The sequence below is a fragment of the Anoplophora glabripennis genome, unplaced genomic scaffold (assembly GCF_000390285.2).
Source record: "Anoplophora glabripennis isolate ALB-LARVAE unplaced genomic scaffold, Agla_2.0 scaffold543, whole genome shotgun sequence".
NCBI classification, from domain to species: domain Eukaryota; kingdom Metazoa; phylum Arthropoda; class Insecta; order Coleoptera; family Cerambycidae; genus Anoplophora; species Anoplophora glabripennis.
The window spans coordinates 192,729-209,989 of record NW_019416617.1 but is presented as its reverse complement, the minus strand read 5'-3'; the positions used below and the strand labels follow the sequence as shown (position 1 = coordinate 209,989).

Sequence of the window (17,261 nt, the reverse complement as noted above, 5' to 3'; positions counted from 1 at the left end):
AAAATAAACCTTTTTCAAATTTCAGAAATAAATTTCAAATTTGCCGCAAACATCTTCCGGATGCACCCCACCAGGACCCGGTGGCCATGTTAAATGCGTAACATCCTACTTCCGTCCTTTCCATTTCGTCATCGACCGTAGAGCTTGTGCCAGTGTTGTGAGTTTGCTCCAATGACTTTTTTTAATAAGCCAAGTAAAAATGGATAACGGTGGTGATATTTTACGATTATGCAGACTGTGTTTAGTTAAGGACGATGTTAATATTCCAATTTTTGAGGAACAAGGTGATATTAGGCAAATATTTCTGAAGATTAGTTCGTGTCTACCGGTTAAGGTAAGTTGGCGTCACTCGCCATATTACTGTTTCTTTTACTTGATAGTTGATATTCGACAGATTTTCTATTTTGACATCGTTTATGTTGTTTACAAAACAGAAAAATGAAGGCGAACTTTGAAAAATTTCAGGGGCTAATGAGAAATATTTCCATACTAATATAAAATTTATTTATATTATTTTACTAGATTTAATGATGCGTAGATCCAACGTCGACATATTGGTTTCAGATTTTTCATTTTTCTCCGAATTATGAACTTTTTAAAGTGAATTATACTTTTCGATGCTTGAATCGATTTTCTTTGGTAGTGTAAAAATGTTTTGGGCTTGGCTTGGGTGCTGGGATGTAAAAATCAATATACAGGGTGTCGACTGGAGGGGCTTTGGGCGTGGGGTAATAATAAAGTGACCTTCAACATGTTTGCTTCTCTGGCAAAGTACATCGACGTAACGTTTCTACGCCGAGAAGTGCCTTGTTGAAGGTATTCGATAACGAGCGCAGAAGGATAGCAATGCAACGATATATTTTACGGCTGTAGCCGGTAATTGAAATGTTCTCTTTGTCCTGCAAATGAATGTTATTACTGCGCATTTCACATTTAATGGATACTTTGGCTGATGTCTTTCATTATATTCTAGGATGGATGTACTTTATAATAATTTTATGATTGAAATTTTACCAAGTGCATCATTTGGTTTTCTCAATAAATTAAAAAATTAGCACAGCTATTAGTGCATGCAGTATCAATAAGTGCATTTATTTATGGATGCACTGTACTTGCAGTCATTGACCAAGAAGTGTGGACTGCTTACATAATAACTAGTTATTGACTTGAAATCAACATTCCAGGATTAAAGTTTATCTTAATTTTTTTTTCTTTAAATGTTTTTTAAACTGATTTAAACGAAACTTGAGAAGTTTTTTTGTGTGAAATATTAACAAAGTCTTAGTGTCAAGTTCTACTTTTCTAAATTTAAATTAATCTCGTTTTCTTTTTAATTTGCCCAATGCTTGACAGCACAAGGAAGCTAATACTGTGTACTGTTTTCAATTGGGCGTAGATTAAACAGAGTTTTTCTGAGGATAATTGTCAAAGAAATTGTTCTGAAACCCAATTCTCTGTACAAGGACATATAGATTAGGCGAATAAACAAAAAAAGGATGTAACTATACATGCATTATTGAAGTAATTTTTTCGTTTGTCACCAGGTGTCACGAGAAGACAAATTGCCCAAAAAAATATGTGATGGATGTTCCTATAAGTTAGATATGTTATATGAATTTTGGAATACGACCGCCAACGCGGAGAAGCAACTGTTATCATGGTTGGGGGAGGCTGGCATGAACGCCAAGATGGCAGATGGCACGATATCTGCGGTGGCACAACAAATCAAACCTGTAGAGACTTTTGTAAAGCAAGAGGCGATAGATCCCTCGGATATACACACGGAGGACGATGACGACAAAAGTTACATGTTCCAGCAGAAGTTCGCCGTCGAAGAGGTAAGTCGGACAAGTTATAATCTTAGCGCGGAACAATCATAGCTTCATGAAAATCGTGTTTACATAAAATTATTTTTTTTTCTCAATATTAAAAAAATATCCTTAAATCTAATTGATCAGGAGCATATTCGCTTCAATTTAATTTGGTAGTTGCGTATGGTGTACTATTCTTGTATCATTTGTTGCAGGCGGGTCCTTCTGCCACTGTTACCTCGAATGAGGAGGAGCCTCCCCCCAAGAGGGCGCGACGGACGGCCGCCGTCAAAGCCCAGATTGCAATGGACCCCGAAAGCGATGACGACGACGATTCAGGGGAGCCGATGACAAAGGTGCGTATCGTCGCCCAATACCTGTACTTCTTTTATATTTTAATGTTTGTAAGTGCGGCATTGGTCACGACTAAGGGTTTTTCTCTTATTGCAGGTCGAGGACGAAAGTGAAGAGAGTGAAGGCGATGATCACGAGCCTCCATTCGTCGACGTACCCTCGACCAGCGCTGACGATCAGCCTGGTCCTTCGGGCGTGGGAAAAGACGGCGTCGAAGCACCGTGAGTACTTGTTTTATTTCACATTAAATTCCCTCCTTTTCGCGCCTGAATGTACACCGATTTAACTGGTTTCGCTGCTGGTTTACTTTCCGTTATATATTTTTGATATTTTTTATTTTTTGTTTCATGTAATTGTATTTGTTTTATTTATACATATTTTTTCTTTTTCTCGTAAGGTAAGTGGATGCTTTTAAATTTTGGCAAAACCAGTTTCGTGGAATTGTTAAAAGTAATAATTTATTTTGTGCTGTGAAAAAACACTCAATTTTTTTTTTTAATTTCCAGTTTCGACTTCAAAGTACATTCAGGTAAATTTTTTCTCGACAACAAACATTAAGCTATTTGCTTGGGAAAGCGTCTGTCTTAAAAACGTTCTGTTCTCTCCCCATTTTGAGGATCGAATGCGAAGTTTTGAAAAATATTTCCGCAGACATCTCGACCATATTAAAAATTCCATGACGATTTTGACTTTAGCTGGATTCTGCGTACAGAGAATTTCGATCCTTCCTTTGTATTCTTCGCCTTTGGAAAATGGCTCTTGTTCATTTTCTGCTTTAGAAGAGTAATTTTTAAGGACCGAATCCTTTTCTGTATGTCTGAATTTGCCGATGGAAGTTGTATATAGCGCATGATGGATTTGTTGCCATTATGAGCTAGCGATAGAAATTAGCGTGGTTTTTTGTATTCGAGATGTTTGGCATTCTCCGTTTTGTGTATTTTGTTTAATTTTTTCGTTTAATCTGCGTAACGTTTCGAGAAAATGCCTTCTTTGACCATTTTCTCGCACGTACTTCGGCAGCATAAATAAAAAATTGAACATACACGAAAGTTGACTTGGAAATAATTGTCGAAAATTTGCATTAGTTCTCGATTGTATTTTATATGGTTATTTGTTTTTTTCAGTTGTTGAAATATTTTTAACAACGCAGCAGTTGACAAAAAAATCATATAAAATTATTTTGACTTAATAATAATAAATAATAATAATATTCAGACAGTCTTACCGAAGCTCATTAGCAAAATTTAAAAAAAAAATTGACTTGATTAGTACTTCCAAATTTGTTCTACGCGCTTACTGTTTGTTGTCCTTGTTTTGATATCGATACTTGTCCTTTTGAGATTCCGCTGAATCTTTATACTGCTCTTGTGGCTTTGTCATTGTTTTGGCAAAGTTTTCTGGCTTCAAGATTTTTTTTGTGTTCAGATTTTTGTAAAAATTGTTGTTTCCGGCACCTTTTCGTGCTGGAAAACTATATTTCAAATTTGACACTGCAGAACGTTTCCTGTTGTGCCAAGATGGATTTAGTCATGATTTGGTAAATTTTCATTTCTTCAAAACATAATTATGGTTTGATGAAGATAAAATGTTGATTTTGTGTTAACTTCAATACAAAATACGTGATTGTTGTTTTAAGGATTTTTAAAGAAACTGTTGTTTCTTTGAAACTCTTTTGCTGGGTTTAGTGTAGTAGTAAGTAGTAATCGAACCTTGTGATTTAAAAAAAAAAACTTGGAAGTTCTGTGTTAAAAACGAGTGAAATTTGAGTACTTATTTTTTTGTTAAAGTAGTGTTCAATTTCTTAATTTTGTATCGAGATGATTAGTTTTGATACTGTCGCAAAAAACTTTATGCTGAATTACAAAAATTGTCATGCATTATTATTTTATTAAATTAAAAATGTCATTTTGATTTTTAATTTGATAAATGTGGTTTTTTCACGGGTAAGTCTTTTACGAAATTGATTTTCTTAATGAAGGTACGATTAAAATCATTCAAATTCAAATTAACTGAATTTAATTAAATTTTCATAAATATTTGTGAATAAATTTATTCACTTTTCCTGCTAAACTATGAAAAGTGTGTTTCCTGTTCTGTTATTCGAAGCTTTAAATATTTTCCAGTGCATTATTTTAAGTGAAAACACAAAATTGCTTTTGAAAACGTCCAGATAACATTTTTAATACATTGTTTCCATTTATGAGAAAAATTTTTGAAACATGTTTTTTACTGTCTGCAATATTTGTCTTATGAATGGCTACAATCCGTTAGCAATGTTTTCAAGTTTTACGACTGAAATAATGGATTGTAAAATATTTTTTTACGTTCAGTGAACACTAATTTTTATTTTTACAAGTTCTTTGGTAAAAATAACGATTGTAATTAAAAATATAGTGAAATGCTTATTATCGTCTACCAGGTAGTTTATTTAAAAACTGATTAACGGTAACGACTAATATGACAATGCTGTTTGGAATTCCAATTAGCTAAGGATTTGCGTTGCCATAAATTTTGTTTCTATGAATATTTCATTGTGTAAAATTAAACACGCATGTGTTTACTTAATACTGTTGTTTGTGTGGGGTACTTAAGTGGTTATATTAAATGAGTAAGTATTGGTTTTCATAATGGCAACCAAGTAATGGGCAGGGTGACCAGTGAAATTTTATTTATTGTCACCACTAGATTTAAATACAGTAGCCAAAAAGTCACCATGTTTGAAATAAACATTAAAATATGTTAGGTGGCACCACATTAATTTTTCTTAATAAAATATACTGAAAGAATGTTTAAAAATAAAATAAATATCGCTACCAAGTAGTGAAAAAACAAGTAATACCATAGATACAAATAAGTCGCCACAGTTGCTGTGTCGCCACATGTGGCAACTCTGTTAATTTTGCGATTTTGCCACATTATTTTAAGAGTTCTATTTCTAGGTATTTTTTCATGCATAGGTCTGTCTAATATGAGTGTCAAATGTCAATAAAATTGAGTTGTTTTGATATAGTTAAGTTGCTAATAACATTACTGTCTTCGCCATTTACTAACAATTGGTGTGGTTTTAAAGTTATTTAAACCGCTTCAATTTTGAAGAGATTTTTTGATCTGGTTGTATTATTTTGCATAATGATGTCTACCTATAGATATATTCTTGAAGAAGTATATGTGACTCAAATATTGGAATAGGTAGAAGTTTTCTTCAACTAATTTAGCTCGTCATTGTGTCCAACCTGTTTTCCTCCAAAGTTATTATGTTTATACTAGATAAAATTGTAGGAAGCAATAAAAAATCAGAGCGGTTACTGATATCAAGGAATTGGAAGTTTATTACTATTATTTATTGATGTTTAAATATATAAAAAAATGCTTACACAAGTCGTAAAGGTAAAGTTACAAACACACACATACACATTACATAAATAAATAAAAGTGTTAAATTAGGTTGTTAAAATTATAATTCAATATTGTAGAAAGCTGCTTTAATTTTATACTGTGTTACTACGGTGAAAGGTGTCAATAATTTAAATTTCAAAAACAAAAAAATTTAATTTTTAATTTTTTTTGTTATTGTCAATTTTTGAATTTAATTTGTCATGAAAAACCAGGGTTTTCTTTCTACATTGTAATTAATATATTTAAACAAAAGTGCAAGTTATTATTTTTATATTTGTTGTATTGTAAACAGTAAACAATTTCTATGTTGTGATTCGCAAATAATTCAATTGAAGTTGTGTCTACATTAAGTAGAAAAAAGAAGAGGGTCTGTTATAATGGTAGTTTATTAAATTGGACGGTACGCTACAAATGTCATGTCTTTATACTCCATTATACTTCGAAATGGAAAAAAAAACATGTAAGAATAAACTTGTAGAAATTGTAGAAACTTATTTTTTTAGTGTCTGTTGCGGAATTAGATATACTGTGTTCACAACTTTTTTAGAAATTCTAAAAAGTTTCTTGCAACTTTTGTCCTCATATTTACGTTATAAAAAAACAGAAGATAGGGAATACCGTGATAAACACTCTGTACATTTGTATATAGTGTCTGGAAGCAAATGAGCCCTACTTCAAGTGTAGCTTTCTTGGATAAAAAATAATATAGGTGAAGTTACTTAGTACAATTTTAATTCCAAAAAAAGTCACTGAGCTTAAGATATTTCAGTTTTTGGTAACTGATTTACGTAGACTTATTTTTGAGTACCTGCAACGTTTTTTTTTGTTGGTAAATATTTTCAAAATGTGAAACCTCAATTTATTGTAAAAAAGGTATAATTTTTGCATGTCGCTAAAATACATTGATTCAGATAAAATTTGATTTCAGTTTTCTGTTATTATGGACTGTTGAGTTTTTGGGGGCATTCTACATAGTTTAATTTGATTCCTTTTTTGCGAAATTTATAGCCATATTAAATATTTACGATTTAAACTTAGTCCTTCAGAATAGAGGCCTAGTTTTGTTTCAGTAGGCGTTGAATTTTGAATGGAGAAAAGTTTAAATTATAAAATATTTAATATAGCTAATCTAGCAATAGGGTGGATTTTAACTAAATTAGAATATCTCCAAATACTAAAACTGCTGTAGAAAATTGAAATACATTTTCATCTAAAACAGTGCGTTTTAGTGACATCCAACAAGCATTTTTTTATGGTAAAATGATATATAAAATACCAGCATTTTTATAAAAGTCTACCAATAAAAAAAAAATAGCGACCTCTAGGTAAAAAATAATCCTACGTTCTACCTTCGTTTTCAAGGAAGCAAAATTTAACAAGGTAACTACATACTAAATCTCCCTTTGAAGTTTGACCCATTCGCTTCCGGATATGTCAAAATTATTGTTTTGTAATGGTTTTCATAAAAATAAATCGGTTCTCTAAATGTGTCGCCCTCAAGCTGGGAAATAATCGCTTACCTCGAAACCTGTACAAGTTTTTCAAGAGTTTTCGACTGACCATCGGAGTTCCATCGTCGCAAGTTGATGAGATCTTCACTTGTTTAAAGGCGGAAGAGGTCTCCAATTATCCAATTTTAAATAAAGCAAAGTAAAGATGTATTATTTTTTATTTTTTTCACCTTACCACTGCACGTGCATATTAAAATTTCCTTTAAAAAAAAAATTATAATCTTGGGCCAATATTTCCGTAAAAATTAATTTTGCAAACTTAAGATTTCGAACTCCCGATTACAGATTCAAATTTGATTTCTAATAACATTTCTAAATTTGTTCATATTGTCGTTTATTTCATTACTTTAAATTTTAATTCAATTTTGTTTCGATAAAGCAAATGACATGAGACTAATTTTTTTGAATATATTTAAACTATATACCAGATACAGCTGAATAAAGAGAAATTTAAGGTAAGTGAATCTTAATTTGCTTGGTACAGAAAATATTTTTCAAGAAAAATTTCAAGGCAATTTTTTTTCATTTAAAAATCTTAATTTTTGTGATAAAAACATTCAGTTACTTTTGTTTTTTGTAACTATTAAAATATGCGACTAACTCAAAATCTTTGCATTTCATACATTTTAAAAATTTGTAGAAAATAAATGCTATTTATATAATTTTGTTTTTAAATATACACGGTGTTGATTTTTGGAAATGTGTTTAATGCCCAAAAAGAATTTTATATACTTTTTAACAGTATGATACCCTCCTGAATTTTGATACGCTGCTGCATCACGTCATGATTTTTCTCTAACCTCAAAAAAATAAATCGAACTGGAAATCGCGATGTTTTATTAAAATAGTTATGATTTTGAAATTGAAGTGCAGAGGCGTGTTAAAAATGTGTCAAATTAACAATTTTATTCCTGCGCTTCTCTAAAATACATTTTTGGAAAGTTATTGGCATTTTAAAAATGACTAACTCCACCAGGAGACATTTTAGAAAAAAGTGTAGGAATAAAGTTTTTATTTTGATCCTATGAACACGTCTGTGTACTTTAATATCAAAATCATAACTATTTTAACAAAAAATCGAGATTTCCACCGATTTTGATGTTAGGAAAAAATTCTGTCGTGATGCGAGCATTTTTGATAGCTTCAGCTGGTCAAGATACAAAGGACTGACATACTCTGTTAAAAAGTAATTGATTTTTTTTTGTGTGTGCCTGTGTAATTGACACTTAAATTTAACAAATCCATCACATTTTCGCTTGCCTTTCTGTTTTGGCGAACATCTTGTATATTTAAAAATTAATCTAAATTCAAAAGAACGGATTGCAATATTGAAGTTTCACTACCAGCTAAAAAAAATTAAAAGTGGAATATTTTTAGATTGGGGAAAATGTTGGTTTAATTCCGTAGTAGTGACTGAAGACCATGAGAAATACAAACAAATTCTGAGACATTTTTTACAGTTTTTGTCTTGACAAATTTGTTAGAGCTGGATTTGGAAAGGAAACGTATTTAAGCCAATTTGACACAAGACGCATCGTCTCAAAATATTTGTCGAATGTTTGTGTAAAAAATAACAAAAACAAATGTTACACCTGTTTTTGTCAATGAAACTGAAAAGAAATCGCCAAAAGTTATAAAATTTCAAATTAACGGACGACTAACTTGGAATTTTGGAAAAGATACCTACCATTTTCCATAGCAAATAAATAAGTATAATAAATGTGGTTCATATACAATATTTTCCAAACTTCAGAATAAAAACCATAGAGTTTATAATGTACTTTAAAATTAGTTACAGTGAAAATGTTGGTAATGACTACTTTTGATTAATAGTTATTTGTTTAACTAGTCGGTAAAATACAAGATTTTATGCGGCTGCTGCTAGACGAGACGCAACAGAGTATTAAAGCAGCCACGGCATTAAATCCACTTCCAAAACAAACAATTTTTTTACCGATCAATTTTAATTTTATGATAAACAAAGCTATTTTATATTAGAATTCTATGATACTTCTTTCATGAATAATAATTTCATCAGGTTGTCTGTGGTTGCTATAAGACGAGCGTTAAATAAATAACTTAAGTGTAGTCTTTCCGAAGTCAGTTGAAAATGTAAAAAACACGTGGCAATAAAATTTAATGATCCACAGGTGGTCCCTAAAAAGTTTTCTGCTAAAGGTAAAAACTTATAATAATTTGTATATAATGTGTAGAAAATTTCTATTATATGTTCATTTGACCAACGACATATTTTAATTATTTATGTCGTCAAACAATTTTATTATATTGATGGTAAGTTTCGTTTTGTTCCGTTTCAAAAGATCTCCAAAATGCCTTGTAATAATATTAATAAACAAAATATTCCTCTTATTTCTCCCGTTCCCAATTGTAATTTGAATGATTAATAGGTGTCTATAATAAATTAAAATTACTTCGAATCGCATCAAATTCCACATTACTGCACTGCTGGGCAATCCACTTGTCGACTACTGAGATTTATTGCCCAGCAGCTGTGTTTATTTTCCTTTGCCCGCGCTCACATTCTTCAACGGCGTATGCGTTTCTACCACCTCCACGTTTAGTTCGACCAGACCTGTATATGGATATGTCTAAATAAATATGGGAACAAGTTTTTCAAATATTTCAATGCCAAGTTGCTGCGTCAGCAACCGAACCTGGTACATTGTCAATATCTTGGTTCTTCAATTGATATCGGAAAGACTATACTCGGTAATCGCCGTATTGTTCCTATTTAAATCCATAAAAATAACAGATGGAAGAATTTACATTAACTCCGCCAGAAATTATTGAATCAGCAAAGCAAGTAGTGTAATTTATTTCCAGAAAAATCGAAGAAATCAGCAAGCAAATAAAATTACTCATTAAAGAACAAATTTTAATTTTTAATATAGCGGCAGTAAAAACGTTTCTAATGCCTAGGCAGTAAATGTGACACTTTTGTGCCTGATGGCTGTTACTAAAACGTCTAATGTCGATCGCCGAAAAAATATACAGGGTGATTCAAAATTCAGTACAAAGAATTTTTGAGGTCATAAGATTTTTTTCCTATGAACGTATGTCCAGAAATGCTTAGTTGAATTGAATTAAATTGACTAACTTTTTTGCTACCCTGTACATTGACGTTTCGTATTGGTGCGTTTATTCCCCTATCAATTACAAACAGAAAAGGTATACTTGGTCGAAATCTCAGACCAATCGTTTCCGAGCTATTGCCTGATGAAGAGTTGAATGCACATCATATTTTCAAATTTTATAACTGAAAAATTTAAAAATTTTCTGGACCTACGTTTATAGGAAAAATAAGTCTTCAAAATATGCCTCAAAAATACGCCCCTGAATTCTTTGTATCGAATTTTAAATCAACCTGTATAAACTCATTCCATGATCAAATTGAAAATGAGGGTTCCACTTGACATGATTTGATTCATTTTAATTCTCACTAAATCCTCACGTTTGCACTTCACTGACCAGATGAAATTGAATGAATTTACAAAAATGTATGATTATAATCAATAAGTTTCCTAAAACAGATTCATTAACGCTACTTATACAAGGTGTTCCGAATCGTTTTGTTCAAATTTTTGAAGCATGAATTATATTTACCTAGTTCAGACTTAATACAAAGTGGTAGATCGATTATTATTTGTCTCGAACATTTAATTTCCTAAACCAAAAAAAACATCTCGTAAATGTTTATTTAAAAAAATACCTTGAATGGTCTTCAAGTCGTCTGCTTATACATAAAGTGGCAACTTTCACATACTTGTTTCCTCCTTATTTGGAAATCTTGCTATATACGCTGCAATAAGGTGCTCTAGAAATAAAAAAATGGAGGATTATGGTCGAATGATCCAGGTGGCCATGCAACGGGACTTCGATTAAAAGAAGTTTGGACTGAAATTTTATGTTTTACGTTCATAATTTTATATAACCTACCACTTTTGGTGTTTTTTAACCTTACAATCTAGTCTACTTTATGATCTTAAAATGTAAACAATACGGAACAATTTGTATAAAATGTACCAAAAACGAGGATGATCAAAGTAAATTTTATTTAATAAAACACCGTGTATATTTTTACGATACGATGTCAGGTTTGACAGTTCTGTCTTATAGGCAAATAGTGAGTTCTTTGGAAAATTGCATTGAATGGGGAAAAATGTTAGGTATATCCATTTATTAATTATAATCTGTCGGACTTGACGATAACTATGAATAGTCCAAGCATTCTGTCACGGATTAATGTTAAATTTGCAGAAATTATTACCTGGACAAAAAAAATATGACCGTATAGAAAATTAAATTTTAAATTGAGTTTCTTGTTCTTTAAACTCGATCCAATATGGCGAACATGGTTAAAAAAAATCGCAAAGTTGAAAAAAACGGTTTTTCTAAAATAACTAAAAAAATATAGCACGGATTGAAAAATTTTAAATGAGAAAGTTGTAGGTTTTAAAAAGATCTATCGACTGATTTTTTGAAAGTATCGATTGCTTTGTTACTTTTCGAGATATATCGAAAAAACCGTTAAAAATCTTCTCTTTTCTCTTCTTCTATAACTCGTTTACATTTACGTGCCCATATTTGCTATTTACTGCAAGCATAGCCCGCGGCAAGCCAAAAAAGTACATTTTTGAAAAATTTAAAAATATTAATTATTTTTCGAGATATATCGATTTTTTGAAAAAAAGGCGCTCTCGAAAATTGGCTAGATCTTCTCAGCGGATAGCCCTACAGTAACGATTTTCGGTTTATTTTCTTCGTAAAGAGTTATATTATCATGCTGTTAAAAAATGTTGACGATTTTATTAATTTTAAGGATCAAAAAATGACTTTGAATAAGTTGCACTTTTTTGGGTATGTTTTTTTCAAATTACTATTTCAATTTTTATTTTATGAAAATGACTTTTAAAGAAAGAAAACTAAACATTTACGGGTCTATTTTGCTTCTAAGGCGAAAATGCTATAATATTCGTGTTTAGCTACCCCAGATTAAGTACAAAAAAATAATAAAAATTGAAATAGTTATTTGAAAAAAACATACCCAAAAAAAGTGCAACTTTTTCAGTCATTTTTTGATCCTTAAAATTAATAAAATCGTCAACATTTTTTAACAGCATGATAATATAACTCTTTACGAAGAAAATAAACCGAAAATCGTTACTGTAGGGCTATCCGCTGAGAAGATCTAGCCAATTTTCGAGAGCGCCTTTTTTTCAAAAAATCGATATATCTCGAAAAATAATTAATATTTTTAAATTTTTCAAAAATGTACTTTTTTGGCTTGCCGCGGGCTATGCTTGCAGTAAATAGCAAATATGGGCACGTAAATGTAAACGAGTTATAGAAGAAGAGAAAAGAGAAGATTTTTAACGGTTTTTTCGATATATCTCGAAAAGTAACAAAGCAATCGATACTTTCAAAAAATCAGTCGATAGATCTTTTTAAAACCTACAACTTTCTCATTTAAAATTTTTCAATCCGTGCTATATTTTTTTAATTATTTTAGAAAAACCGTTTTTTTCAACTTTGCGATTTTTTTTAACCATGTTCGCCATATTGGATCGAGTTTAAAGAACAAGAAACTCAATTTAAAATTTAATTTTCTATACGGTCATATTTTTTTTGTCCAGGTAATAATTTCTGTAAGCATTTCTCTATAATGCTTGGACTAAAATGCGAAATGCTTATTTTGGTATGAGACAATAGCCCTAGTCATCGTTTTTCTTACAGTACAATGTTAATTGTTTTTAACTTTTGTTAGTAGATATAATAAAAACGTAAAAAGAATTAACGTACGATTGTTAAGATCTGCTGTGATATTTGGCAGTGGCGTCTCGCCGAGATCTGCAAGTTGTGCAGTGCCCAACTTGAAATATAAAAAAAAAACGTTTTAAGTCTGACAATTCGTGGTGTCAAATTTTTAGATTAATGCTCAATTAACATGCTTTTCTCCATTTATTGCAAAATGAATTCATTAGCGTTTCCTGATACATGTTGGGAAATGCTAATCTAATAAAGTTTATGATATATATCAACTAGTTTCATTTCAGCAGAGTTGTATCGAAACGCACTAAAAATCTAAAATCGACGTTCTTGCTGCAGCAGGGAGCTTACATGAACGAAATAACTTTTTCTAAGAGCACGTACAGGGTGGTTCAAGATAAATTAAAATGACCTATTGGCAAAATTTCCTGAAATCACAATTTCGTGTATTGTTAATTCGTATAAGTTTATCCTTTCTTTACACATCACTACAAAAAATACATTCTCATTCTCAATAATAATACCTTGGTATTCGAATTTTTACGTCAACAATTGAATAAAATTGACTAAAAGACCACCCTGTATGCAATTCTATCTGTAATAAGCAAATAGAAGGTAAGTACAGTTTTTATAATATAATTTCGTTTCATCAGTGTCATTAAAGTAATGAAAACTGAGTAGAGAGTAAGTTTCCTTTATTTAATTGGTCAAATACACTTTATTTCGTATTTGATGTTAAAAAAGTTGTATTGAAGGTAAAGGTGTTGGCATTGATCACCAGTATCTCTCAAATTTAACCTTGAAAGGCGAACTCTTTGAGGACATTTTCGTAGAAACATTTTCATATAGTGAAGGTTACATTAAATTATTTGAAACGCAAGAGAAACGTGCAATTTCTCAAAAACGATACATTTGAGTAGGTAACGAATTTAAATTCGTTGCACCAAGATAAACTTTCAGCATTAGTGTTCGATCTTTTGACAAAAGAATATAAAGCATGTTATAAAGAGCATTTTAGAGATATTTACTTGAAAATTTTGAATTATATTAGCTGCATAATAAAGCTAATAAGTTTACAAACTTTTACGTAAAAAATTATCACAGTTCATCTCTGAGTGGCTTGTTTAATACAAATTAGCAGGGACTAAAATGCCATCATGCAATTGATTATAATTACAATCCGAAGATATTTTATCGCTGTTAATAAAGCAATAAATATTTGTACCTATCATTTTTTTAACGCTAGATTGGATTAGGAAAATTTAAAAATTCTTTGTAAGGACCTTTTATACCGGTTTCAACTCTTAAATCATACAATCTCGCACGAGAGGATTAGTTACATGTGAATATAATCTACCAAAGAAAAAATCGTAAAGGATGCAGAAGACGTCATTCTTTCGTTTCTAGAAGGCCTTGGAAGAGCGGTTGCCAAATAATTCGAAGAGAAATTGTGATTTATTTCATTGTTGCTATTTTTCAGATCGAGGTACAAGGAAGTCCGTGACAAAAAGAACAAAAACAGTCGTAAGAGACAAAACTCATCAAAGATACACTCCAGCACAAATAATGACTGCGTAAAACTTTGCACCTTGACTAGTTGCGAATTTTGCGGTCTCCAAAAATCAAAAAACAAATCCGAATATCATCGGCCAACCTGCAGATGCGAAAAGAAAGAAATGGCTTTGGAAGTACCAGTTTTCGCTTCGCCAATAAAGTTCGATTTGCAACACGCCAAAGACAAGACTTACCGGTGTAAGCCTTGCCAGCTTAAGTTCGACACCAGGAGCGCCTACAGAAAACACAGGTACCAGAACCACGATGACAAATTCCGGATATGCTTCAAGTGCGGCAAGACCGTGATGAACTTGAATCAGCACGTGAAGTCCGTCCATGGGAACCCCAACGCCGTTAAGTGTTCTCAGTGCGATAAGACTTTCTCCTGCACCAAGCACCTGAACAGGCACAAGCTGGTCCACAGTAACGAGTTCAAGTATCAGTGCCACTCGTGCGGCAAGGGATTCAAGACTCCTTTTTCGTTGAAGGTGCATCTGAGATCACACGACGCCGTCAAGCCATTCATGTGCGACATTTGTTTGAAGACTTTTACCACGAAACAGTGGCGGGACAATCATCGGAAAACCCATAAGCTGCTCTGATACCAAAAACTTCGTATAGATGTAAAAACACGAACAATCCTTAAAAACAAGCAGAGTTATGGCGGGGTGTAATTAAAACGTTTGACCAAACTTTGGTTGTTGTTTCTGCGTCGCAAATTTGTTCTGAATGTGAAATATTTTCGAAATTGAAATAAACTATTGATTTAATAAAGTATTTTTTATATTTAAAAATCTAAATAAGCCTTAAGGAAGTGGTCTCATTATTTTTCATATTATTTAAACATTTGACATCAAGGCATTTTATGCAAAAAAAATATTTCTGTAAAATTGTTTATCAGTAAAGTGGAAATACAGAAAAATCAGTAAAATTATTGTAAAATGGCCTTTTGTTTGTCATGATATTAAATTAGAGGAAATATTTAATAAACAATAATAAAAAAATATTTAATAAAAGATACCTGATAGTTAAAAAATAATAGTTTTTAGTCCAGTCACTGAAGACGAAAATAAGGTAAAAGCTACCAATTTTTTCGGTTAGCATGGATTTTCCTGAAAATTTGCATACAAGCTCATCTGACCCCCCACTTCAAAAGTTATATTGTCTAGATGTGTACTTTTTTCTATTTGTGGGGTGAAAACTACCCTTGTACGAAAAAAAAGATGCGAAAATCGCAGATTTACGTACCTATTTTAAAGATTCAGTATTATGTTCAAAAAATATAAAGTTCCTTTCATGTTTTTTAATATAATTATGAATTTTAATTACTTTTCAACCTTTAAAAATCCTTAAAAACTATCCTTCCATGGTCAAAATAAAAGTTTTTAACAGTTTAAAATATTCTTTTGGTGTATTCACAATGTATTTCTTTTGTTATTGATTAGAAAGCTTACGACTCATTACAAAGTTGCAACCCTTAAAAACCATCCCATATAATAAAATAAAAAAATATTGAAATATTGAGATGTTTTAATGGTATGCATATGTTGAATTATAAACTTTTTATTGGTTTTCAAATGATCTATGATGTATTGCAACTTTTCAGCCACCCAAAAAACCCTTATGGAAGGCCTACCCCTCATAAAAAACCCTACCCCTTATAGAAAAATTTCCTAAAAATTATATGCGAGTATGATGATACAATTATTTTTTTTTATTTTATTGAATTTAAATACATGTGAACTCGGATACGTGTGTATGTATATTATTAAAATACTGAAATCAGTTCACAAGTGCTCCAAAATGCACAAAGATGATGGTCATTTACCCGCTCAGAAAATTTTACCAAAAAAATGCGATTAATTTTTTTATCATAACTTGTGTAATTTTAGTTATAAATTTACTCAAAAAAAAAAATACATTTTGTAGGGAATTTAAAGCACTTTAAGTTCCTGATTTGCAGTTTTTTTGAGCCCTTCGTTTTTTAGATTTGTAAGCTAAAAGGGCTTTGTTCTAAAAAAATTTTAAAAAAGCAAATTGTTCAGTAAGAAAAAGCCTACAATTTCTTATTTCAACATTATTTTTATAAGTTTGTTAGTTTTTGAAATATTTTGAAAAAAAGCGATTTAAAAAAAAATGAAAAATTTTATTCAAAAGTAAATATTTTTTTAAATTTTAAATTTAAAATCTTTCAAATTCCCAGAATCTACTGTTAATACATAAATAAAGTAAATTGCAGAAGAATTGTCAAGTCATTAATTTTAATACCGATCTTTTTTTCTAAAAAATCAAGACAATCATTTTATTTTGATTGTAACTTCATTACCACCGCTCAGTTTAAAGGTCTTTTCAAGAACTTTAATAAGTGTTATATAAGTTTTCCTCGAAAAACCTTTAATTCTTCCGCTACAGGACGTTGAACGTTTCGTTTATAGCTATCTTCGAAATTGACTTCAACTTCTGGGAGTCATAACTCGGGTTCTATACCACCTACAAAAATTAAAAAAAGCAATCTGCTATTTAATTACCTTCATTTTTGCGTATGCTCTTTTTTATAAAACTTGTAGTTTTTGAGATATTCGCCAAAAATTGCTCAAAAAATGCATTTTTTGGGGCTAAAAACAAACTTGTTTAGGCGCAAATATCTCAAAAAGTATTTTTTGCTTACAATTTGTCCCTCTATCGAATTGTGAGGTTATTTTTAATAAAAAAAATTCCCACCCTCCAGAAGGCATCCACCCCTAGTGTAAAAGCACACATCGGCACTATATAACTTGTTTGTTGGGCTATTAACTACAGTTAAAATTTCATGTCGATCCATTCCATCCGAAAAAATTGGTAGCGAAAA

General features: G+C 31.0%; 1 protein-coding gene across 1 annotated transcript in view; it reads left to right on the top strand.

Moving 5' to 3' along the window:
- Window positions 1–126: 126 nt before the first annotated feature.
- Window positions 127–17,261, top strand: part of LOC108914411 (zinc finger protein 721) — a 115,705-nt gene continuing 98,570 nt past the window's right edge. The window contains exons 1-4 of the mRNA XM_023455099.1: window positions 127–334; window positions 1,545–1,838; window positions 2,027–2,167; window positions 2,262–2,386. Coding sequence (XP_023310867.1) covers window positions 200–334; window positions 1,545–1,838; window positions 2,027–2,167; window positions 2,262–2,386 — 695 coding nt within the window. The 5' untranslated portion in view covers window positions 127–199. The remainder of the gene's footprint in view (window positions 335–1,544; window positions 1,839–2,026; window positions 2,168–2,261; window positions 2,387–17,261) is intronic.